The 23,821-nt window shown below is 36.1% G+C and overlaps 3 protein-coding genes across 3 annotated transcripts; 1 reads left to right on the plus strand and 2 right to left on the minus strand.

The window, feature by feature from the left end:
• The first annotated feature begins 4,197 nt into the window (after nucleotides 1-4,197).
• EMB1075 (Pyridoxal phosphate (PLP)-dependent transferases superfamily protein) lies at nucleotides 4,198-6,389 on the plus strand. The gene is given in 5 exon segments (XM_086564843.1): nucleotides 4,198-4,554; nucleotides 4,865-5,096; nucleotides 5,192-5,382; nucleotides 5,459-5,595; nucleotides 5,700-6,389. Coding segments are annotated over 5 exon segments (1,428 nt in total). The 5' UTR covers nucleotides 4,198-4,253; the 3' UTR covers nucleotides 6,267-6,389.
• LOC147490514 (abscisic acid 8'-hydroxylase 3-like) lies at nucleotides 6,315-9,099 on the minus strand. Its single transcript, XM_086564844.1, has 9 exons — nucleotides 8,626-9,099; nucleotides 8,238-8,556; nucleotides 7,973-8,125; nucleotides 7,583-7,849; nucleotides 7,419-7,505; nucleotides 7,249-7,327; nucleotides 7,041-7,147; nucleotides 6,828-6,946; nucleotides 6,315-6,555 (listed from the first exon to the last, which is right to left on the minus strand). The coding sequence occupies exons 1-9, from the start codon at nucleotides 8,829-8,831 to the stop codon at nucleotides 6,465-6,467; spliced, it is 1,428 nt and encodes a 475-aa protein (XP_086420970.1). The 5' UTR covers nucleotides 8,832-9,099; the 3' UTR covers nucleotides 6,315-6,464.
• A 3,586-nt stretch (nucleotides 9,100-12,685) lies between these two features.
• On the minus strand, nucleotides 12,686-16,294 carry LOC147490515 (transcription factor VIP1-like). The gene is given in 5 exon segments (XM_086566323.1): nucleotides 12,686-13,225; nucleotides 13,365-13,449; nucleotides 14,254-14,386; nucleotides 15,610-15,781; nucleotides 15,784-16,294. Coding segments are annotated over 5 exon segments (1,068 nt in total). The 5' UTR covers nucleotides 16,211-16,294; the 3' UTR covers nucleotides 12,686-12,974.
• Between the last annotated feature and the right edge of the window lie 7,527 nt (nucleotides 16,295-23,821).

The raw sequence follows: 23,821 nt of genomic DNA on the forward strand, positions 1-23,821 counted from the left end.
CTAGTATTTAGAAACAAGCAGCGACAAATGGGCTTTTATCACGAGAAAATATTGATTTGCCATGGGAAAACCAGATATTAAGCATGCCCTAAATGGCATGTCGACCAAATTATTTAGCAAAAAAGGTGGCAATTCCACAAAAAACGCAAAAAAGTTGGTAGCTGCAAATTTTTGTCACTGATCAATCAGATTTCATTTCACCGTCACACAATTATTGGTTCCACTAAATAGAAAGATATTTCTCATTCATGACTAGGGTTGCCCGTGCCTATGACCCGGTGAAGAACAATCCACCCCCAGACCCTTTAAGCCTTTTCCCACAAAGGCTCAAACACAATAACTTTTGTTGACTTGTAAGTTTGATCCCATGTCACTCAGCAACCATTTAGCTAACCATCACACTATTTGAGCTAACTTGAAAATGTTATGTCACAACTTGTGAAATGCAATGGTAGCCACCGGATGGAGCCACGCGGGTTCCACTCCGACCTCTTTTATTAGATAGATTAGTATTTGCTTTGTTGTACGACACAGACGTAAAAATCCCAGCCCAAAACTACCGACTTAAAAAACCCATACCAAATGGTTGGAGTGTCCAGTCACAAAGTGTTCAAGGGATCAATGTTGCAATAGCCCAAATAGTATAAAGAGGCCAGACGTAAAAAAAATCCAAGCCGAAATGGTTAGTGTCAAGTCCATGCAACTTTTATTGACCGCCTACTTTATTAGTGTGACTTAAAGAAAAAGAGGCAATCATATGAATCGGTTTAAGTTTATTAATTAACACTAGTACACTGGCATGTGGCAATCACCACGTGTGCGGTCAGCTTTTGGTCCAGGCAGTACAAAAGTTTAAAATTCAGTCAATGGCAATATCGAAAATGACTGAAAAAATAAGGACAATATATTACGCCACGTGTGCGGTCAGCTAGGTTGGGCTGGGCATCACAAAAGTTTAAAATTCGGTCAATGGCAATATCGAAAATGACTGAAAAAATAAAGGCAATATATTATGCCACGTGTGCGGTTAGCTGGGTTGGGCCGTGCATCACAAAAATACAAAATTCGGTCAGCGGCAATTTCATAATTTTTAACAAAACTGATGGCAGTGTGCTAAAATGAGGGAGAAGCGTATGAATTTCACTATGGAAACGGACGATTTTACCCCTCCATAAATTGCATTATTACAAAAATCATTAAGATACATATCCATAATTATCGAAGCCGGATAGGGGTAAAATCGTAAAATGCTACTGTTCACGAGACAATTCTCTCTAAAGTAGTAAGATACCACCAAAGAGCTCTAGATTCTGCCATGTCACAAACAATATGAGAACTTGAATAATTGTTTGAACTATTGGATGGGAGGTCCTACAGGCCCTACACATGTCAAACTTGTCCAGTCTGATTCCATTTTAGTTCCAGTATTTCATTAAAAACACAAACTATAGATTGATTAGAAAACGATTAACAACATTTATCTTCATTAGAAAACAACCACCAAAATCCAATTGATGTGATCTTAGAAAAATTTAAGATTCTCAAAATCGTATACATTGTGGTATCATATGCATATGTCTCTATAATTGTGTCTTAAGATGATTTTTTTTTTGTCACCACGACTTGATCCCATGGCCAATTTGTTGGCAGCAATAATGTCATGGTGTTGAAGGTTAAGGGGCTATTTGTTTTTTTTTTGGGTTAAGTTATAAGAGGGTCTTATAAAACCATGTGTTGTGTTATAAGAGGGTCTTAATTATAAGATGATCTTATAAAGTGGTTTGTTTTTCATTTAAAGTTTCTTTTATAAGCACTTGTAAAAATAGAAAAAACAAATACATGACATCTTATAGATGGTTATTTGACAAATATAACCATACTTTATATAACATTTAACTTGAATAGATTAATTTGAAATAAGCGTATAATTTGATTTTCGATTTCAAATCAATTTTGATAATTAAAATATCGATTTAGGAAAGTATCTTAATTGGCAATGGTGGTAGTGGTCTTAATAGCATAGTGGTGGTGGTAATGGAGGTGATGATATTAGTCTTAATAACACGACGGTGGTGGTGGTGGTAGTTGTAGTAGAAGTGGTGGATGTCTTAATAACACGGTGGTGGTGGTGGTGATAGTCTTAATAACAGATGGTGGTGGTGGTGGTAGTGGTGGTGGTGATATTGGTCTTATTAGCATGGTGGTAGTGATGGTGGTAGTTGTGGTAGTAGAAATGGTGGTGGTTTTAATAGCACGGTGGTGGTGGGGTGGTGATAATCTTAATAGTACGGTTGTAGTGGTGGTAGAGGTGATGATGGTGGTGGTGGTAGTGGGTGGTGGTGATAGATGGTAGTGGTGGTGGGTGGTGGTGGTAGAGAGGCAATAAAGTTATTTGGAGAAGAAGATAATGAAAAGGGAATAAGAGAGAAATGAGGCTAGGGGTATATGGACGGGGTGTTTGAGTTATTTTTCAAATTATAAAACTTATAGAATTGAAGTATATATAATTTTGTACTGATAGAATTTGAGCCTCTTATAAAAGGAAAAACAAACCAAAAATATGTCCAAAATCACTGGGTCACATCTTATAAGAGGTTATAAAACCTCGAGGTCTTATAATATGCAAAAACAAATGGCCCTAAGTGGTCACATATACACCGTACACATGCCTTTGCTGCACGTACACACTCTATTTGGTTTGTATCCACGATTTTTGTTCTCCAAATAGTATGCCGACCAAATTATTTAACTAAAAAGGTGGCAATCGCACAAAAAACAAAAAAAAAAAAAAAAGGTGGCAATTGCAAATTTTTGCCATTGATCAATCAGATTTCATTTCACTACCACACAATCATTGGTCCCACTAAATAGAAAGATAAAGTCGAGCTATGCAATAACTGGGTACTGGGATCCCATCCCAGTAACCGTGTGAAATCAAACACCACGTGTCCTAACACCTAACGGAAGTTAACTCGTTTTTTTTTTTTTTTTTTCATTTTTCACAAATAGAAGATAAAAAAATCTACGAATAAAACAAAAACCCACCTCGTCTGTAGGGCTGGAAATGGTGCGGGTTTTGACCCGAATCCGACCCGATCCAAACCCATTTCAACGGGTTTGGACCTTAATAATGAGTCCGACTAAGAAAATGGGTCGGATATGGATTATCCATTTTTAATTCGGATTCAAACTTCGTTCGGATCCTCCTAGATCCGAATCCAAAATATAAAATTTTGTTAATATATCTTCCAAATAATAATAGGTCTCTCTTGTTTGTAGACACGTGGGTGATTGATAACTTGTTTTATCGGTCGGTCGATCGGATCGATTATCCCATTTACATAAATGGTTAGGATATGGTATGCCATTTTGGAATTTGGATCGGTTTTGTATTGAAAAAATAGATCCGGGCATGGATATAGTATCCATCCCAAACCCGCTCCATTTATAATTTCCACCCCTTCTTTCTAGGGTCGGTCATCAAGTAGCTATTTAATGTTTTATAAACTTCATTTTCTAAAAAGTTGAGTCGAAGTTCGAGTTTAATTTAAAGCTCATTCTAGATAGCGAGTAGTTTGAGTTCGAGTAGCTCGCGAGCTACTCGAGTCAAGCTTGAGCTCACGAGCTACTCGTTTTATAAACCCATACGTAGTATATAATTTATAATTTATACGTCATTTTATATTTTATATCCAACTATAATTTACAATTTATACTAATTTTAATATTTTATTTACATTTTTTTTTCGAATTTAAGCTTGAATTCGAGTTCAAATGAGCATAACTAAACTCGAGTTCGAACCTAAAACGAGTCGAGCTCGAGCTATTTGTAAAACTAGACGAGTCGAACTTGAGCTTCAATATTAAGTTCGAATGCGAGTTCGAGTTAAGCTTCTGCATGTGCGAGTCGAGCTCGAGTATAGCAAAACTCGCCAGTAGCTAGATGACCAGCCATAGACTCTTTCTCCCTCCAAAATAATTTGTGGGTTTTTGTGTTTAAAATAGAAAAAATAAAAAATAATTGTAAAATAAATAGGAAAACGGAGGTTAACTTCTGTTAGCTGCTTGGACACGTGGTTTTGGATTCATTATAGTTCTATACAATAGTCTCATGACTCATCCCACGGACCCTACTTCAAAATCAGGGCTCATACTTCTGACCCCTATAAATATGAATACCGGCTAATCTTATATAAACTCCTCATTTTGCCTCACACACATTTATTTTTTTTTTTCCCAGATCTAATATAACCATGGTAGGAAGTGTGGAGAATATTGAAAATTTGAAACCAAGTAATGGAAAACCCGAGGCATTACCTGAGGAACTAGATCCAACTGCTGTGTTAGAAAGTACAAATGAGAATAATAATGTTGGTAAAGAAGAAGAAGGAATAAAAAGAGAGATGGTACTTGGTAGAAATATTCACACATCTTGTCTTGCTGTGACGGAACCCGATGCTGATGATGAGGTTACCGGTGATAGAGAAGCTTATATGGCTAGTGTTTTAGCTAGGTATCGAAAATCTCTTGAAGAAAGGACCAAACATCATTTAGGTACTATGGGGCTATATTTAACTTTTCATTATATTTGTTATTGCATTGGATGACATGCTAAAATTGACAATATTTAGAAGATTAAAGAACTTGATTTGTGTTGTGTTTCAATTAAATCTTCACATAGGAAGCATGATGTGGACAATGCGATGCGTTTTAAATCTTGAAAAACTAGAATATGAGCATGTCGATGTGCTATACGTCCATTTGTACATTTTCGGTTGTATACATACATGTTCCTATTGTAGAGATTACAAGTAAATTATCGTCCTGAATAATGACTGTGTTGGTATTTTGAAATTTTAAACAGGGTACCCGTATAATCTGGACTTTGATTATGGTGCTCTTGGACAACTGCAACATTTCTCGATTAATAACCTTGGTGATCCGTTTATTGAGAGCAACTATGGTGTCCATTCCAGGCAATTTGAAGTGGGTGTTTTGGATTGGTTTGCTCGCCTCTGGGAATTAGAGAAGGATGAATATTGGGGTTATATTACAAATTGTGGTACAGAAGGCAACCTTCATGGTATCCTTGTCGGGTTAGTAAATTTTTTTTTTCTTGTCACTATTGGGACTGAGTAGGAACGTGACCGTTATTTACTTGAGAATAGTAAACTGATATGACAATGTGCAGGAGGGTGTTTCCTGATGGAATTCTCTATGCGTCACGAGATACACACTATTCTGTCTTCAAAGCGGCACGAATGTATAGAATGGACTGTGTAAAAGTCAACACTCTGGTCTCTGGTGAGATTGATTGTGCAGATTTCAAGGACAAACTACAAATGAATAAGGAGAAGCCAGCCATCATCAATGTTAACATAGGTGTGTCAGAGTTGTTCCTTCTAATTTCTATCTTTCTTACAGTAACTCATGCTCAACCTTAGTTATGTATTTGCAGGAACAACGGTTAAAGGAGCTGTTGATGATCTTGATTTAGTTATAAAAACTCTTGAAGAAACGGGATTCTCGCATGACTGATTCTACATTCATTGTGATGGGGCATTGTTTGGGCTCATGATGCCTTTTGTCAAACGTGTATGTCTTTAGTTGTTCCTTTCTTAAGCTACTGTATCCTTTGGTGGTAGTTCTACGTGAATGCATGTTTGTATATTGTGTTGATTTGTCTCAATGTCTAACAGGCACCAAAAGTCTCATTTAAGAAGCCAATTGGAAGTGTGAGTGTCTCTGGTCACAAGTTTGTTGGCTGCCCAATGCCTTGTGGTGTTCAGATAACAAGACTAGAACACATCAACGCCCTTTCAAGGAATGTTGAGTACCTCGCTTCGCGAGATGCCACCATCATGGGCAGCCGTAACGGTCATGCACCAATTTTTCTCTGGTATACCCTGAACCGGAAAGGTTACAGGGGGTTCCAGAAAGAAGTCCAGAAGTGCCTTAGGAATGCTCACTACTTGAAAGACCGTCTTCGAGAAGAAGGAATTGGTGCCATGCTTAATGAGCTTAGCAGCACAGTTGTTTTTGAACGGCCACAAGACGAGGAGTTTGTTCGCCGGTGGCAATTAGCCTGCCAGGGAAACATCGCCCATGTTGTGGTCATGCCAAATATTACCATTGACAAGCTAGATGATTTCTTGAATGAATTGATCGAGAAGCGTGCAACATGGTTCCACGATGGAAAAACCCAGACTCCTTGTATTGCAGCAGAGATAGGAAAGAACTGTTGTGCTTGTGCTCTACACAAGTGATGCATGTGTTTAAGTTAGACTTGTAGTTTTCTAGCATTTGTTGTGCTATTTGTACTGAAAACTTGTGTTATTAATAAAACTCGCGAAGATGGATCTGTGTGAGAATCCTTTTTCCCCCCTTTATTTTTTCCCATTTATTCTTGTTTACATTCAGTGTGCTGTTGTTATTGGTTTCCCGATAGCCCTTTACCAGGACTTTTACAAATGTCGAACTATAATGGGATACTTGTTCCTGGGCATCCGGACGAGTGTGGGCTGGACAGACTCATCTTTTTCCAGAGGTCTCCACCTGCAATCAAGTTTAAAAGCGCAAAATGTTAAAATCTGGCTAGTATGATATCAAGTAATTTTCCTTTCTACGCTCTTGATTCGGAGGACATGCAAGGGGCTTTATATTATCAGGAGGTTTTGGGCGTGTAAGTTATATCTCATAACTTTCTCTCCTGGGTGTAAAATATCTCTGTCTGCGGAACCATTGAATGGTTCATGCATATAGGTAGGAAATTAGGATTATCTCCTTTCAGTGGTGTGAGCAGTCGTGTTAATTTTGTGCTCTCTTACTTGTATCTGCAGACTAGATGGTGGATAAAGACTGAGATTTCGAGCTTTGCAAGGTTGTTCCCAGGACACATTCGTTGTCCACTACCAAACCCGAGGAAGCTGAATGGTTTCAAAGGTTCCTGTGGGTCATGACAGATTCTTGTCAGAAAAAGACGTCAGAAAAAAATGTAAAAGATGATTATATTTAATATATGAAATGCTTCAGTAACTTACATCGAATCTCGAGGGATCAAACTTTTCAGGGTCCTGGAAAGAATCTGGATCATGATGAATAGAAACCACATCCAAGTTCACAGACCACCCTTTGCTAATCTTGTATCCTGAAACAAATTAATGATCCCTGAGTTCCTGATCTCTGTATTATACAGAAAGTACTAGTGTATTATGGAGAAAGTGTTAGCGTGTTTTTATGACTTCAGACCATCTATTTCAAAATCTTGGGCTGCTTTCCTTGAATACCAAGGTAAGATTGTTGCTCTGCGCAGGGTTTCATTAAGTACCTGAATTATGAAGGACAAACAATTTAGAATGTTACTGCCAATAGTCCAATACTTAATGTGCTATGATTGACTTGGTTAATATACTGCTTACTTTGCTGGTATAAGGCATGTTGTTGACTTCAGACCAGGTAAGTGACGATCCCCCTCCTCTGCTTTCCTGAATTCCCTTGTGTTCTTCCTGCAATATATCGTCAGTTCAAGACCAGTTTATATAAAATAAATATCCAAATTGAACCAATTATCAGTTTATATTACTCTGAGACGTTCCAAGACAGTCCGATTTTCTTCCAGAAACTTGATTAGCCATGTAAGAGCTGCACTGGTAGTATCATGGCCTGCCACAAGTAGAGTTAATATGTTGTCCTTCAGCTCCTGGTCTGTAAGTTTATCTTCTTCACCGTCCCCTGATTGTTCTTTGCTTTGTTTCTTTAGTAAAGACTGCAAGAAATCCATTTGATAGTGGTTTCCATTTCTCCTTTGGGAGATTATTGTGTCCAACATGGAGTACATTCTGTCTCTAGCCTGATAATCAAATGCCTTGTTAGATATGATGTACAACTGTTTAGTTCCATACTTATGCCTAAACTGTGTAAACACGTTTGTTATTTTTTTCATTTTCCTTCTAATGTTGTTAGGGAACATTACCCGAATACCGTTATAGAATGCAGATCCTGGGATTTTGAAAGGCATGGAAGCAAATGAGGAAGATATGAGTTTGAAGTTTGCACGGAACTGTTCTTGCTCCTCCCCTGATGGTTCTAAGCTCATTATCATGTTCCCAATCACCTTGAGTGTGTACTGTAAAATCCAGAAAGGTTAAATTTATCTCCATCTGGTTCAAGATATCTGTTCTACTTGCTATTAGTATAATCATTTATTTCTTGATTATTTTAAGTCTTTGTTACTTAACTGTAGAAGCTTCCTCGAGGACATTTACTGTTCGTCCTGGCCATTGATCTAATGTCTCGATGGCCACAGTGTTGATGAACTGAAAATATTTCTTCAGTGCATCAATAGATAAAGGCACGGCTATCAATCTCCGAAGCTGCTTGTGGGCGTCCCCAGTAGTTTGTAATAAGCTTGTTGGACCCAAAACCTGCTGCCCTGTATAGAACAGGTTCAAGCTCACCATCCCATCTTTTCCTGCTAATAAGAATTTGGCTGCTTCTCTCCCGGTCATGAAGACAGTAAGTCTCCCTAGTACACTACTTTTGAATACCTTTCCGAATCTAGGAAAATACAGCAGGAGTTAAAAATTCGTAATCTGTAGTCATATACAATTAGGTTTAGCAACCAACCTGTGCTGCCTCTTGTTCATGAAGCTGTAAATACCAGATGGACTAGAGAAGTCTGACAGGAAAGAGAAGCTTTCTCCAACAATAGGCCAGCCCATGCTGCCTGGGATTCCTCCCATTGTTCTTGAAGTAAACCGTGAGCGAAGTAGTATGAGAGCTGAAAGAATTACAACCAGGAACACCAAAATCAGTAGACTGACTAGCAACATCGCGGCACCGAGTTATGACCTTCAAAATGATTGGATTTATGTAAGCGTTTCTCCGACGTGCTTCTAGTATTCACGTCCAAGCATAAGATCATATATAGTAGGGAAACCAGAAGAGTTCGTTATAATAGTATATCTCATTATCATTACTAGTTGTTCTGTAGATATTATCAATGGAGTTCCTTGATTTTTGTGTCAAACTCTATAACAAATCGAGTTGACAATAAAGACAATAGTTATTGAAGACTACGTGGGAGATCAGCTCATAAGTGACTTACAAGAGTAACGTATTTCTAAATGTTTTATCAGCTTTGTTTATCACCCTTGGCTCTTTATTTATTCAATTTAATCATGGTTTCAAAATTAGCAAGTAAACATCACCTTCAGCTCCTGAAGGCAAACAATGCAGAGATCTTCTCCATAATGCAAAAATTCCCTAGGAATCTTTTAGTGCTTATCTCGAGAATGATCCATTAGAAAAGATTAGAAAATTCTTGAGGAATGCTAGCAAGCCCTCACTTAGGTGATGGGTTCGGCCGTTCGGATACCTTCCACTAAATGACAGGAAATTTTTACTTCCTCCTGTTAAAGCTAAGTCACATACATCATTGTTTACTTTTCTTCGTCCTCAAAATATGCTCCACCAGATATGGCCATTTCACACTTCATTAACTGTTTTTGAGTGGGGAAAAAAAAAAAATGTATTAGATTAATTGATAGAAATTGGGATTGGATTCCATAACCCACATACCCAATCTTCAAATTTCATATCAAAATATTACTTTTTATGCTCTTGTTTATTACTAAGAATTGAATTAAGAGAGGGGTTTTAGGGACATATTTTATCTTGACACGTAAACAAATTCAAAATCGTTAAGATATTTAAAAGTTTTGGATTAGACTAATTTTTAGTAGATATAATTTCATAACTATTATAAACATTGTCACAAATAACTAAAAATTTCTAAACTTGCTAGATATAATATAAAAATGGTGAAAATGAATGGTCTAAAATTAGCCAAATTTTATAAATTATTAACTACATTTGACAAGTTTAGAATTTTTTAATTTTTTTGATTATTTATGACAATGTTTAGAATAGTTAAGAGATCATATCTACAAAAAATTAGTCTAATCCAAAATTTATAAATGTCCTAACGATTTTAAATTTATTTATGTCTCAAGATAAAATATATCTCTAAAACACTTCCCAATAATCCTTTGAATTAATTAGTATTCTAAGGTGTTACTGGAAGATTAGTTGAAAAGTGGGGAAGGTCTCTTCGTTGTTAAGAGAAACACCCATAAACTTTGCTGCTATGAAGGAGAACATATGATACGGTGGGTGAAAAAGGAGAGTTAATATAGTTGATTTGTGGTTTGATCCAAATTGGACGGACATCATCGAAAAATCCGAATGTCTCCAATACGCTCACATATGAAAATACTAAAGAAATGTAAAAAAAAAAAAACAATGACTAAAGATAGTAGAAAGAAGAGAGATAAAATGCTGGAGTAAAACTGTTAAACAGGTAGCGAGTCAAATTTTCTTGTCATTTAGTAGATGGTATCCCATCACCTATGTAATGGGTTCGCTAATCGCTAGGCAATCCTAGTATCTCTCGAACTGATAATTGAACTATCTGAACAAATGTAAACCAAGTTTATTATTGCCTGGAGACTGGAGGCTAACAGATAAGAAGGAAACATCAGTCTTTCTAAATTTAGTGCGCACGAGGATAGCAGCCATTAGATGGACACAACTCGTATCTCAAAAAAGACACTGTGAGTGGCAATAAATTAAGAGAAAGAAATAATAACTTGACCTTTTAACCCTTAATGCCTCCTGCCCCAGCTCTCTTTCAAGTTTCAACAACGTTCCCCAGGTTTCCTCTCTTTCTAACATAATCAAAGTGTACTGATTTAATCATCTAACAGAGTTTTAATAGATGGGTTGGTCAAATTGTTAACCAATTTAACGCAACCCATTCTTGGTACATCTCTTTAACAAATGTTAAGGATTGAAGAGATTTAGGGTTTTACAAATCAGAATAATTTTGTGGACAGGCTATTATTTGTGGGACAACCATAGTTCGGAATTTCGGAATTTTTGGAATTCCGACAAATTGAAAAACCGGAATTCATTAAATTTCGACCCTTGTTGTATTCGGAATTTCGGATAATTCTGAATTTCGGATATTTCGACTAGGACATTTAATGTTGAATTAGTTTTAAAAAAACGAAATTCGCATCGAATTCCGGAGTTCCGTTCGGAATCACGAACTATGGGGACAACAAGTGCTGTTTATGTGCTCGAAAATAGTTTGGACCAATAAGAAACTGATGTTTGTGAACAAACGTGTCCACAAATTCACTATCTTTACAAATTTAGTATTATAATTTCTTTTGTCTTTTTATCTCCATGTTGCACTTAAAACTTCCTAATCATCTTTAATGAAAATTTGGTCCATCTTGTTGATTAAATCCTTCTACTTTATCATTTTATTTCGTTATAGTTTATTACCAAAATAAAAATGGAAAAACTTGAAGCGGAAGAAGATGTGGGGACTGGGGATTGAAGGGTCTCTTTCGTACTGTATTGTAATTTGCTTTGGTCTTCGTCAGCTGTCAACTCAAGCAAAAATTTTACTTTGAGGGTCAAAATTTGGTCAATCTGACGGTAGAGAGATTAATATGTTCTTTTGGGTAGAGAGACCAATCTCTCTTAATAGGAATAAGGGCATCTCCAATAGAGAGCGTAACGTGTAAACATTTAGAGTGTAAGTGTTAAAAATCTCTTTTCAATAGGAGTGGTATATTGTAGACAATAGACTATTAGTTGATAGAGAAAGTGTAGAATTCTCCATTTCACTATTAGTTGATAAATAACTCGGGTGACACTTTAACCAACGTCTGAACAAAAAAATATTCGGACGTCACTTTAAGTAACGCCATTTTTTAGTTCTAAAATCATAATTTATAATTTTTTAACTCGGACGTCACTTAAAATGACATCTTAATAGCACCTGTGTGGAGGTAATTTTATACTCCCTATTGGAGATGCCTAATGGGACTCTTTCAAGTGTTTGTAACTTTGTATTAGTGAACCCGGTCTAAAAATACGTCTCATTTTTCCAGAATTGATCCGAGGGAGGTGATACCTTGATTTGCCTACTCGAGAAAAAAATTAATCATTTGTTTATCACATTGTAATAGTTGTATACATGAATTTAGAATCCTCCAAAAGTTATATCCACTGCCAACATAATCACAAATGAAAACTGTGTGACGCCTGTCGCTTGTGTTAAACAAACTACGGTATTTGTATCCTCCAATATGCTCCGAATAATGATAAAAAAAAGGAGTCAACGATGTGAAATTTCCTAACCAAAAAAATTCAGAATTCTTGGACGCAATTCAAGTTCGGATGTTAGTAAAACTCAGTACTTTCCTTTTTCTGGATAGACATAACCATTCCAAGAAACAACAAAATTTATTGAGCATAACACCTGCTTTGCTCCTAATAATTTACAACAACAACTAGTCTTCACTGTTTTATTTTTCATTTTTAGACAAATCTGTTTTAAATAAGATCAGTAACTAATAATTTACAACAATTAGTCTTTACTGTTTTATTTTTTATTTTTGGACAAATCTGTTTTAAATGAGATCAGTAACTCTCTTTGATGCTGACGCTAACGCTGACGGAGCTCAAACCAACCCCAAATTTGGTATTATCACCCAAAGATTTTACAGACTTTGCCGGTGGGCACCTGCACTAGTCTTCACTTGTCTTCAGTTTTAGTATTTTACAACTTTGTTAGAAATAAAAAATAAAATCAGCAGACATTCAAGACTGGAAAAAGTGCTCGTAGATACGTTAGGAATAAATAACCTGATTTTCTACTGGTTGATCAACTATTCTACGTGTACACATTATACACCCACTACATCCCCCACTCTGTTTATAATTTAATTGTTACACAATGTCTCCGCTAATTAAAATGACAGCACATAGTCACATGCATAGACTTAACCAAGTAGCACTCGTCACAAGCCCTGCAGCTCATATACATATATATACACAAGCATTTGAAACGTGAACATCTGGTTCTGAAATTTCAACTCAGCACCCAACGCAGAAGATTAAGCCCTCTGATTGAAGTCCATAGTGCCATGTTGGGATTGTCCCCCTACTGGCTGGCCATTAGCAGATGAGGGTGGCATGTTCAGCTGTTGCTGATGGTTTTGAGAAATGTTGAAATGGCCAAACGGTCGCGGCTGGGAGAAATATGTTGGAGGCCGTGCTCTGTTGTAGATACTTCCATTGATAGGTGGAGCTTCTCCAGTGGCTATTTTAAGTCTCTGTACTTCATCCCTTAAGGCTTCGTTTAAAGCTGCCAAAGCACCAGAGATTACGAATTGTATAGTGTAGCTTACTAGCTTAACCATGTAACTAACTGGTACACTAAACTGGTTTTAAACCTACAAGCATGAGTATCCAATTAAAACAAAAATTTGCAAACACACGCATACCATCACGAAGATGTGCTTGTTGTTCCATGGATTGCAGCCGCAATTTAAGTTCCTTGTTTTCCGAAGTCAAGCCAGTGGTGTCCCTCTACAAAACCAAGAAAAATGCAATAAAGTTGAGAGATCTTATATATGTAAATATATTCTTGTTTTTCCAATTCTACAATTTGAACTCCAACATAATGCATCTCAAATGGTGTATAAGCATTGCTCAAGCTGAAGAGAAAGATTTCTTTTTTTTAAAAAAAAAAAAGAGAGAAAGAGAAGGACAAATTCTTCCATATAAGAGTAATTAGTATTCATCTAATACAACAGTACAACACTCCAGAAGTCACGCTCATACAAAAGTATTTTATGTCAATCAGCAACAGCAACAAAGGTAACACCATGTTAACTTCTATAGTCTACGCTTTTAGGCTATGAATCTATCTAGTATTAGTGTTAGTCAGAAGCTGTCAAGCCGCCTCTATGATTTTTATCTTTTTCCAACAAAATTTTGACAATAAATAGTAAAGGAATATCAACATGAACATAAACTACTAAATATCTTCCTTGAACTTCAACTATATATACACCTTACTTTCATTACAGGTTGTCCATTTAACTTAAAATTTCCTTTTCTATACAAAAAATTGTAATTTCTCAAGAAAAATTAAAGTCTGATTTTAATTTTTTTTTTATTTATGCTACTTCACTAGGAGGCAGTGTCCAATTCTAATCTATGGTCAGCGTTTGCATGCTAGAGTAGAAATTACAAAATGGGTGCCACAGGGAAAACAAATAAAAAAAATATAAAACCAGCCACATTAGAGCGGTCAAATCCCATCACATAATACCACAACATGTATAACACTTGCAGTGTTGCACATACGTCACACTAAAGATTTCATACCTGTAGCATTGTGACTTGTGCAGATAGGGTGGTTGCTTCTGTTTGAAGAGTCTGAACCTTCCTTTCAAGTTCACTGGTGTAACGAATCTTCCTCTCTTTTGATCTTGCAGCAGATTGCCTATTCGCAAGAATCCTATGTTGGAAGCGGAGAAAATATTTAGTCGAATTGATTCTTCTTTAGAGAATAAGAAAATGCAGATTCAGAAATAAATGATACATTCATACATATGACATATCTCATCAAGAACAACAGAGAAAAGGTAGGAATGTCAAAACCAGAAAATAAATAGATGTGGGAAATAGTGATTAGGTGACTCAAATAACTTTCAAATAACTTCCTAATCATTGGAAACTACTATTAGCTGATTTTGTGAAAAGTAAGTTTCCACATTCCACTAATCTAATGCATAAATCAGATGGTACATCACGCTAGTTCCTGAAAAGAAAGTTTACTAAAAGTCTAAAACTAGAGCAAATTTAAGTTCTGTAGAAAACTGCATACCCATAAAGATTACCCTAATAAAACAACACAAACAAGAAATGATCTACCACCGAAAAAGGAGGCTAGACTTAAATGGATTCGAGACAAGGGGAAACGCCATAAGGTCTTCTAGCTAGCGGAAAAGGCCCATGAGAACGGCTCAACTACAAGAGTGTTATAAGCTTATAGAGTAATACAGCTACTTATAGTGGTTAATAACTAAGTATATCACTCCACCTTCCCCAAATGCTTTTTTCCTCCAGCTAAAGCTACTTAAAAAAAAATACATAACTAAACATAAATTAGAAACACCTTGAAATATCCCCAAAGAGCAAAACACTCATTTAAGGGGGAAAAAATGGCAAACCTCTTGGCTCATTTAGGATCAATCTAATGTGTAAATCAAACTGAAATGGATGTGAGACAAGGGGAAACGCCATAAGGTCTTCTAGCTAGCAGAGAATGCCCATGAGAGCAGCTTAACTACGCGAGTGTTATAAGTTTAGAGTACAACAGCTACTTGGACTATCCAACACAAACTCATATAGAAAGCAATAATTCCACGAGTAAAAACTGCCAAGAGAAATGTGATACAAAACAAGATTCCTTCTTTATTTCCTTTTACTAACAAATCTACTAAAACTCCAAATACAGCATAGCACTATAGCTACTTATAAAGTTACAACATAACGATTCATATTATACAAATTGGCATATTCTCACTACACCAGTTTGTGACTAAGTATATCAATACCCTTCCCTAATTGCTTCTCAACTACTCATTTAAATTCCAAATTGTTCTACAGTAACTAAAGCTAATTATAACATACATAAATTAAGATAAATTGCAAACAGAAAAAAAAAAAATGTCCAACCTTTTAGCTCTTTTAGGATCAATCAAAGCCAACTCAGCCAACCTTTCCGGTGCCATAGCCTTTTTCGCACTATCAAGCGAATCCGCTTCAAACGAAGACGAAAGGCCACCATCCATCGAAAAACTATGCCTATGAAGCATCTTCCTCTCCACCCCTCCTCCAAATTTCTCACCTTCCCTCCAACCACCGACGGTTGAAAACCCATCTCATCAAAAAATTCAGACCCAACTGACAAACTCCTGAAATGATTAATCCCTTTCACTTTCTTCTCTCCCCCACCACCACCACCACCACCACCACCACCGTTGGATTCCTCTGATTTTCCAGAATCATCAACGTTGGTCATAATTACGTTTTCTTCTGACATGGATGGTATTATGTCCATACTCGAAAGATTGAAATCTACATCAGTATCAAATATTATGTCGTCTGGAAACCGGAAAAAGGTTTCGGATTGTGCTCTCCTGTGGTGGGACCCACGTTTGGGTGTATCTGGCATGCCGTCGATATCTATACAGTTGTTGATATTGGAATTTCGGACAACGGGAGAAGCTGAATATTGCTGTTTCCCGGTTAGGGTTTCCGTAAATTGCGGTTCCATTTTTTGAGGAGAGAGAAAGAGAAAAGTTTGTGCTAGAGTGGTTGGAGTAGTGATGATGTGGGGATGGAGTGTAGTTTATTACACTGATAACGACGCCATTCTGACTTTTTGAGAGAGAGAGTGTAGAAAGTCGTTTTTTATGTTAAATTTTTTTTTCGACAACTGAACAGGTGGCGGGATATGAGGCTGACCTACTTTTTTAGGTGGGTCCCTATTAGAACTCTAGGTACCAGGTGTCCGGGTTCTAATTGGGTCAATTGTTGATGGACTGATCCATTAACGTAGAAGAATTGGGCTGTTGGACCTGTAAGTTAGGCAGTCGATAGCAATGTTGGGAATGATGACGATTGGTTGATGATGGTAGCAGAGCTGTCTCAGTTTCATGCCATTTTTTTTTTCTTATTTGTGTATTGTTTTTCTTTTCAGTGACATTTTTACATATAGATAAATAGATAAATAAGCAGGTTAGGAAACTAGGAATGAAAGATTTAAGTTCAGCCCCACAGTAAATAATGACAAAGGTTGGAAACATGGACTGGTTAGGATCTTCCCATCATTGTACAGTATTGAATGTTAGAAATAATATTATTTCCACAATATAGCCAACAATAACGCAAGATACCAGGTCTATTTTTTTTTTCTTTGGTAATTAGTATTAGAGTTTACAAAACAATGGAAACTCGGTGAAGCCTTGAAAAAATAGAGCCAAAAAGGTATAACTATAATATATATCAAAGGATCACTACACCATAACAACAATTTTGTGACCCATGGTTTTTTCCATTTGTGGCCGGTTTGCGTCGATAAGTTAATGATAAAAGGTAAGCGTCATTTATTTGGTAAAAGCTGTGACTAAAACTCATACAATTACTTTCGAAATAAATGGCTGAATTTAATCAAATTAAGTTACGGCAAGACCTCGTCTTTTAAAGCGTGAGAATAAACTTATGAAGAAAAAGAAAGCCATCACTCAAAATCAATTCCCACGATCTCATCTCTCATTCACTCTCAAGCTCCCCTTTTTTGAATTCAGTTCTCTATCACGAAACCCTAACTCCTCCTCATCTCAATCTTATCGAACCGGCAAGAATGGGTAACTAGGTACCCATGCCGATTTTCGTGTTTTCACTCGTCTCTTTCAAGTTTTGCGGCTTCAATGGTGAAACCACCAATATATCTTCTCAATCAGTAATCAAGATGAAAATCAGTAATCAAGATGAAAATTAAAATTGAAAGGTAAGTTAAAATTTATAGGGTTTACTTTTTCAATCGTTGATTGTTTAATCAACAAAAATTTATAGGGTTTACTTTCTCAATTTCTCTGAAATTTTTTTTTGCTGTTGTTGATGTTGATGTTGAAAAACGATTGATACCTTGTTGAACATAAAGATGATGCTATGCGTTTACAAAGTAGCTGCTTTCGGGTATATGATTTTTTAGTGTTTGACTCTAATTTTTAGGATCAAAATGCATCACAATTTAGTGTTTTTCTTTGAAAACGATTGTGGCTTCTTCAATGATCATTAAAACTCATTTAAAAGCATCAAAACCCTCTTTTTGGAAGGAATGGTGTCAAGCATTTCTTCATTTTGTTAAGTACCAAGGTGTTGGTAATTGCACTTTACATTGGAGCACTATTTCACCAATAGTAGGTGAGAATTGTATCTAGTTTTATTTATTTCCAATGTTTTGCGTTATCCTTTGCTTGCCTTTATTTTCAATTCATGTGCATTTATGCGGATTCAGGGACTATGGTAGGTAATCATGGTTCCTTTGTTTGCATAGCTGAAGCTAGCGACTCTAGATTTGTAGACTTCGTAGAGTCCAATTCTCAATATTCGATAGTTGTTTGTTGCCCGATTTGCAACTTGAGTACTTGCTAATCCTTTATTATGTAGTGTTCTCGTTTGGTATCCATTTATTATAATGTATATATCATTAAAGTGATCCCTTTGTAATTAGCTAGTGGCGGACTAGATTGCATGAAATCATGTGAATTTTTGGCTACTTGACTACTTGAAGCACTCCTATACAACTTTTTTGTCTATGTAACTTCTAAATTCTCACTATTTGCCTTTATTAATGACACGCACAATTAAGTAGGAACAATGTGTAAGTTTAGTGGCACAAGTATGTTCTTTTAATTAGAATTGAAGGACTTATTAATTGATTGAGCATATGATTAATTTATATAGAGTTTGTAAGATATAGGATAGGGGTATGTCTAAAAACTTATTTAATTAATTGAACAAATTATGTGTTTCTCTAGGCCTATTATATTCTTGACCCCTTTAATCTATTTTGCTCTCTTTTAGTGTGTGCTCCACTTTGCATAAACTCCAAATGTAGAACCCGTATATTTGGATTAGGAAGTAAACATCTTATGGGCTTTGAGGGGCCTTAAGTTGGTTTTAGTTTAAAGACCCCCATTAGCATAGAATGTTGAGTGATGGACATCCCAACTAATTGGGATTAACTTGATCTTCAGAACCTAATCCGAGTACAAACGGATAAGGTAAGAAACCCCTAGACCCATCTCATTATCTGTAATGACCCGGAATTTTACCTACGGGTAAATTGGTCATTTTACGTGTTAGTTCAGTGCCACTCTAGGTACTTACGTATATGGCGAGGTTGAACATTTATCATTTGGCAAAATTTTGGATTAATTGATATAGGGTTTTTCATTGATGATTATTTTTATATTGGGCCTGGTTATTGTATTGGGCTTGTTATTCTGTTGTTAGATAATTATTGGGCTTGCTCTATATTATTGGGCCACCTTTTATGTTAGTGGGCCTGTTAAGTATTAGACTTGCTATTATAGTGGACTTAGGAGATTAGGGAGTGGGCTATATATGTTTGGGCCCGTTTTATTAGAGGGAGACAGAGCTTATGGAGGGATAAGGGCGAAAACAAAAAAAGAAGAAAAAGGGGATCGCACTCTTCTCTCGGGGGTTTTTGAAGAAATATCTCGGTTTTGATTTCCCGAAATCCGTCTCCCTCAACTTAATCAAAACTTCTTCGCCACCACCATCCGTTGTTAATCCACAACTTAAATTAATTTCGGTACTAATAAGGGAAACCCGGGAACTAAAGGGAAAAAGAGTGGTGTTGAGAGAATTTGAAAGGGGAGCGACTTTGATTATGTCGTTTGAGCACTCAACTGCTCTACGGATCGGGGAGCTATTGGAAGAGAGATGGCTGGAGATTTTAGTACCTGGTTTTCATGTTTATCTTGAAGGAATTGTGAACCCGAAATCATTAGCTAGCGGGTAATTTAATCGTGCATACTTCATCTGTTTGACTTGTCGTATAGTAGACCATCATGTGTATATATTGAACAAATATACTTATATTGGACACTACCCATATCTTCTAATTTCTTACGTGGCTTCTTAGTGTACAATATGTGTATTTCACCTTAAGTTGGGTATTAATTATTAGCTTATATATATATATAAGTTATTAAGACCGACAAACCTGTCGAGCCGTTGTCAAAACCATAATAATAAGCAAGGTCACGTCGAGCCACATCAAAGGACTGCACTAGGCCATCACCGGGCCGTGTTAAGCTTTTTAAGGCGGCATCAAGTCACTAATATGCCATATCGCCATGCCACCGCCGGGCCGTTCCACAGACCATGTTAGGTCCGCGGCGAGCCATTGTCAGACGGACACAAGCCGCAATGAGCTTTAATATATCCGTGTCTATTTTATTAACTTATTGTTTTAATAATTACTTGGTTGTTAAAATAGTATTGAGATAAGTATATTAATGACATGCGATTATCATAGGTTCTCTTGAGCTAAATACTTATTTTGTCTAGGTTGAATAATATATATATATGGTGCGTTTACTCGAGAATTCGGGAAAAACCTCGAATAACTAGAAGTGAAGTGACATACTAGGTAGAATACCGATTCAAGGCTGAGAATCGGTGAGGGGACGTTACATGGTTAGAACAAGAGTGAGGAACCTATACCGCCTTCCTCATCGGAAATGGCTTAATCCATCCCATAGATCCTTACCCGAATAGGGGAACTACGATTGGCTTGATCCCTAAATGGGTACATAGGCAGCCACTTGGCTCAGCCGCTTCCATAGGAAAACCCCCACCCCTTGTAGTAAGAAAATCGGTAGTTCAAGTTATTTTATTTCTAGTTAATTCTAGTACAATTCATTTGCCCCACGTGTTAAGCATGATAGAAATCTTGTGAGTATGAATTATATTGAATGCTAATGTTTTTCTTGAGAGTATGTTAATCAATGCACTGAAACGAGGATTTAATAAGGAAACGGTAAAGTGGTATTAAGCGACTAAAGGTATGTGTTAACCTCGTCTTTTGTTTCAATTTCATTTCGAGTGGATTATTATATATTGACTCAGATCCAACGTTGGCGTTGGAGTATCTTTGAGGTGCTCCCATAAGACAAGAAAAGGCGATCACGGGTAAATTAAGAACAATTTAACGTGAAAATTCGGATTGGCTAAAGGCGGTTCTTTTAGCTCTTTCTTGTTTATAAATTTATTCATTTAAGTTGTTTTGTAATAATTCTTAGTATTTCTTTATTGTCTTTAATAATGAGTCCATATTAGGATGCATCTATTAGTTAGAAACTATGACATGGATTAGCGTCAATTGGAAAAAGACCGATCGGGGTATAGTGCCGCAGCTGACTACTTGATTTAAGCGGCATTTGTCGAGATGGTTAAGTAGCGGTGCCGCGAATCAATATCTTTAGTAGTTGGGTTTATGGCTGAGGTTTTAATATAATAAATGGAAGTGTATTATTTGATTTTCAGGTTAGGACATGTTGTAGATTTATGAAATGTTAGAAATACAGAGGAGACTCTGCCGAATTTTTTTTATTTATTTTTTTTAGAACACAATGTTCAGAGAGGATTTTATTTTTAGTTAAAGTTTGGACTCGTGTGAGTCAAACCCGTTCACGTCTTGGTTTATTAGATTGTTGAATATTCAGATTGAGCTCTTTTACCTAAATATTCAATCGAAAAATCAGTGACATTACATTATCTATCTTCTTCTTCTAGAAGATAGACCCATTTCATTCATTTAGGGGTGAAAACCATGTGATAACCCCGTCGATATTAAGACGGGACCAATATTAGGGCCGGGACGAGTTTTGGAGCTTTTGGATGCTATAATATACCTTTTCTTGCTGTAAATCTCGGGCAAATCTCCTCTACTCGTTAGTCCCATTCTTCCTTGTCTTGTAGATTTGTAGTAGTAATTACCACGTTCATTTTATCGCTCTTGAGATACTTTGTTGAATTAGATTTCCTTGGTTTAAGTAACATTTTTATTGGTTGAATTATTAACTATCTTAGGTTGTTGTATCTTGAATTATGAATTCATCATACTATCTTAGGTCCTATTTCTAGGTATGGCAAGATCTACTAGAAAGAGCCAAGAGCAGTTTGGAGAAAGGTTCGACTATGCCAAGAAAGAGATGGAGCCGCGTGCTTGCAATCTTGAAAAGGTGACATTCAAATTTTTGTGTTTTTAAAACTTTCAAGAAATGTTCAACCTCTAACAACCCCTAGACTTTAACCTTCTTTTCTTTTTATTGGTGTTGTCAATCAACTCCGGACAACGGATGAGTTCACTCTCAACACTATGTTGGTCAAGCTTATGTGGCACAACAATACCAAAAGCTTGGGAATTATATGTACAATCTTTGTTATCTATTTTTTTTGAGGACACATTATGGTATACATTACAATAATGAGGAGGTGGTAGATTATGTCATAGCAATGGTTCTTTTTTAGTTTGTATCTAAGTTATTATGAATAGCCTACAAGGAACTAACGGTTAGATACAAATCCTAGAGTTTAGTGTTTGACCATCTTTTTTTTTTTTTCAAAAAGTTTTTGAATTGATGTGGACTGTAATGTGTAGGTATTGCTAGAGGAACTGGCTAGTAGCATCTGGGTGCCTATGTCAACCTCCGAGCATTTTTTCTATTGTTGTGCACAAGAATATTAGCCACAATTCCTTGACCGGGCCAATTGGCGCTATATGTTCACTCGTTTGCAGAATACAAAACAAATGTATGATGAATTTTTTTGTATTACTTTTTGCTCATAGATGAACTTGAATACTTAATATGTGATCTTGAGTTGTAAACTTGTAGTCAAGTGATTACATTAATTGAAATGGTATGTTGATAGATTTTTTGATATATATTTTGTGTTAATCATTTTGTGATACATGCTTTGTCAAATTTTGGTGTTTGGGGTTTTTGTGGTTGTATTTATGCAGGTGATTTAAGGGGAGAAAAAAAAAAGAAGGCAACCAAAAAAAAAAGTTATTTTTTCAATTAAATGATATTTTGTGGCCTTTTGTAAATAATGAAAAAGGCTGTCATAAATATGGACTGGTTAGAATCGTCCACAAATACATTGAATGTTACAAAAAAATTATTTCCACAGTGTTGTCACAAATTATTGCCGCCAACATGGCAGGTCACAAATATTTGTGACGCATGCAATTGCCATCACAAAAAAAGTGACACAAATTGAGACGCCAAATTTTTGACGCCAAAATGGCGTCACAAAAAATAATTGTGACGCCAAATAGCCGTCACAAATTTGCTGTTTTGGTGTAGTGGATGAAACACAAAGAATGAAATTTTATGTCAAGAGTTGTCAAATGGGTTATGAATCTTATGATAACCCGATCTATCGAAACCAAATTGATAAAAGCAGTTTCGTTTTTGGTAATTCGGTTTCAGTTTGTAATGGATTCAATTTTGAGTTTTGATAAGATATTGGTTTGGTTTCAGGTTTGTCCTCCACCGAACTAATATGAACTGAACCTCGATAAGATTATATTTTTAGTAATATTTATGATTAATTTTGTATAGATTTTATCAATTGTGTGGTTGAAATTAATCTATTTAATTTATTTTTTTTTTTTTTTTGGTTTTCGGTTGGCAATATATCTTTACTAGCAAAAAACACGTGCTACACACATTAACAATTGTGGCAACCATTATAATTGACCGAATTTTTGAAAACGGAGTAAATTCGTAAATACACAAAACATATAGGGACAAAATAGTCAAGAAAAAAAGTGATAAAGAGGGCAAGAGATACATACAAATAATAAAACAATGTACTATCATTGTAGATGAGCTTGCGATTTTTAAAACAGTACCAGTCTGATGCAGGTGCTACGCACCTCTGGGTAAACACACTCATCTGAAATTGCTAAAATTTAATGATCAATAGAGAGGCAAAACAGTCTTCAAAGAAGATCGGGGCAAAACAATCATTCAATTAAAAAAATTTGGGCAAAATTGTCACAAAAAATGGACCAAGAGTCATACATAAAAATATATTATAGTACTATTGCAATACGTACTGTAAGTGGGAGCCGAAAATTTTAAAGTAGTTAAGACATAGATCGGTTCGGTTCGGTTTCGGATATTCACTTATTTTATCGGTTCAGGTTTGGATTTTCTAAAATCCGACACAAACCGATCCATTGACAACCATATTTATGTCATAACAGAAATGAGACTACTTAAAGACTTTTCAAAGCAGAAGTCTGAAGCCCTAATAGACTGGCTGTATTACTCAT

Source organism: Coptis chinensis, chromosome 6, assembly GCF_015680905.1.
Source record: "Coptis chinensis isolate HL-2020 chromosome 6, ASM1568090v1, whole genome shotgun sequence".
In the NCBI taxonomy this organism is placed as follows: domain Eukaryota; kingdom Viridiplantae; phylum Streptophyta; class Magnoliopsida; order Ranunculales; family Ranunculaceae; genus Coptis; species Coptis chinensis.

Excerpts from the sequence above, each read along its gene's own strand:
- LOC147490514 (XM_086564844.1), bottom strand. The coding sequence starts at position 8,831 with ATGTTGCTAGTCAGTCTACTGATTTTGGTGTTCCTGGTTGTAATTCTT. Across the intron at positions 8,126-8,237 it reads TCCTCGAGGAAGCTTCTACA|TACACACTCAAGGTGATTGG; the intron begins GTTAAGTAACAA and ends TGGATTTTACAG. Across the intron at positions 7,328-7,418 it reads ACATGCCTTATACCAGCAAA|GTACTTAATGAAACCCTGCG; the intron begins GTAAGCAGTATA and ends TTCATAATTCAG.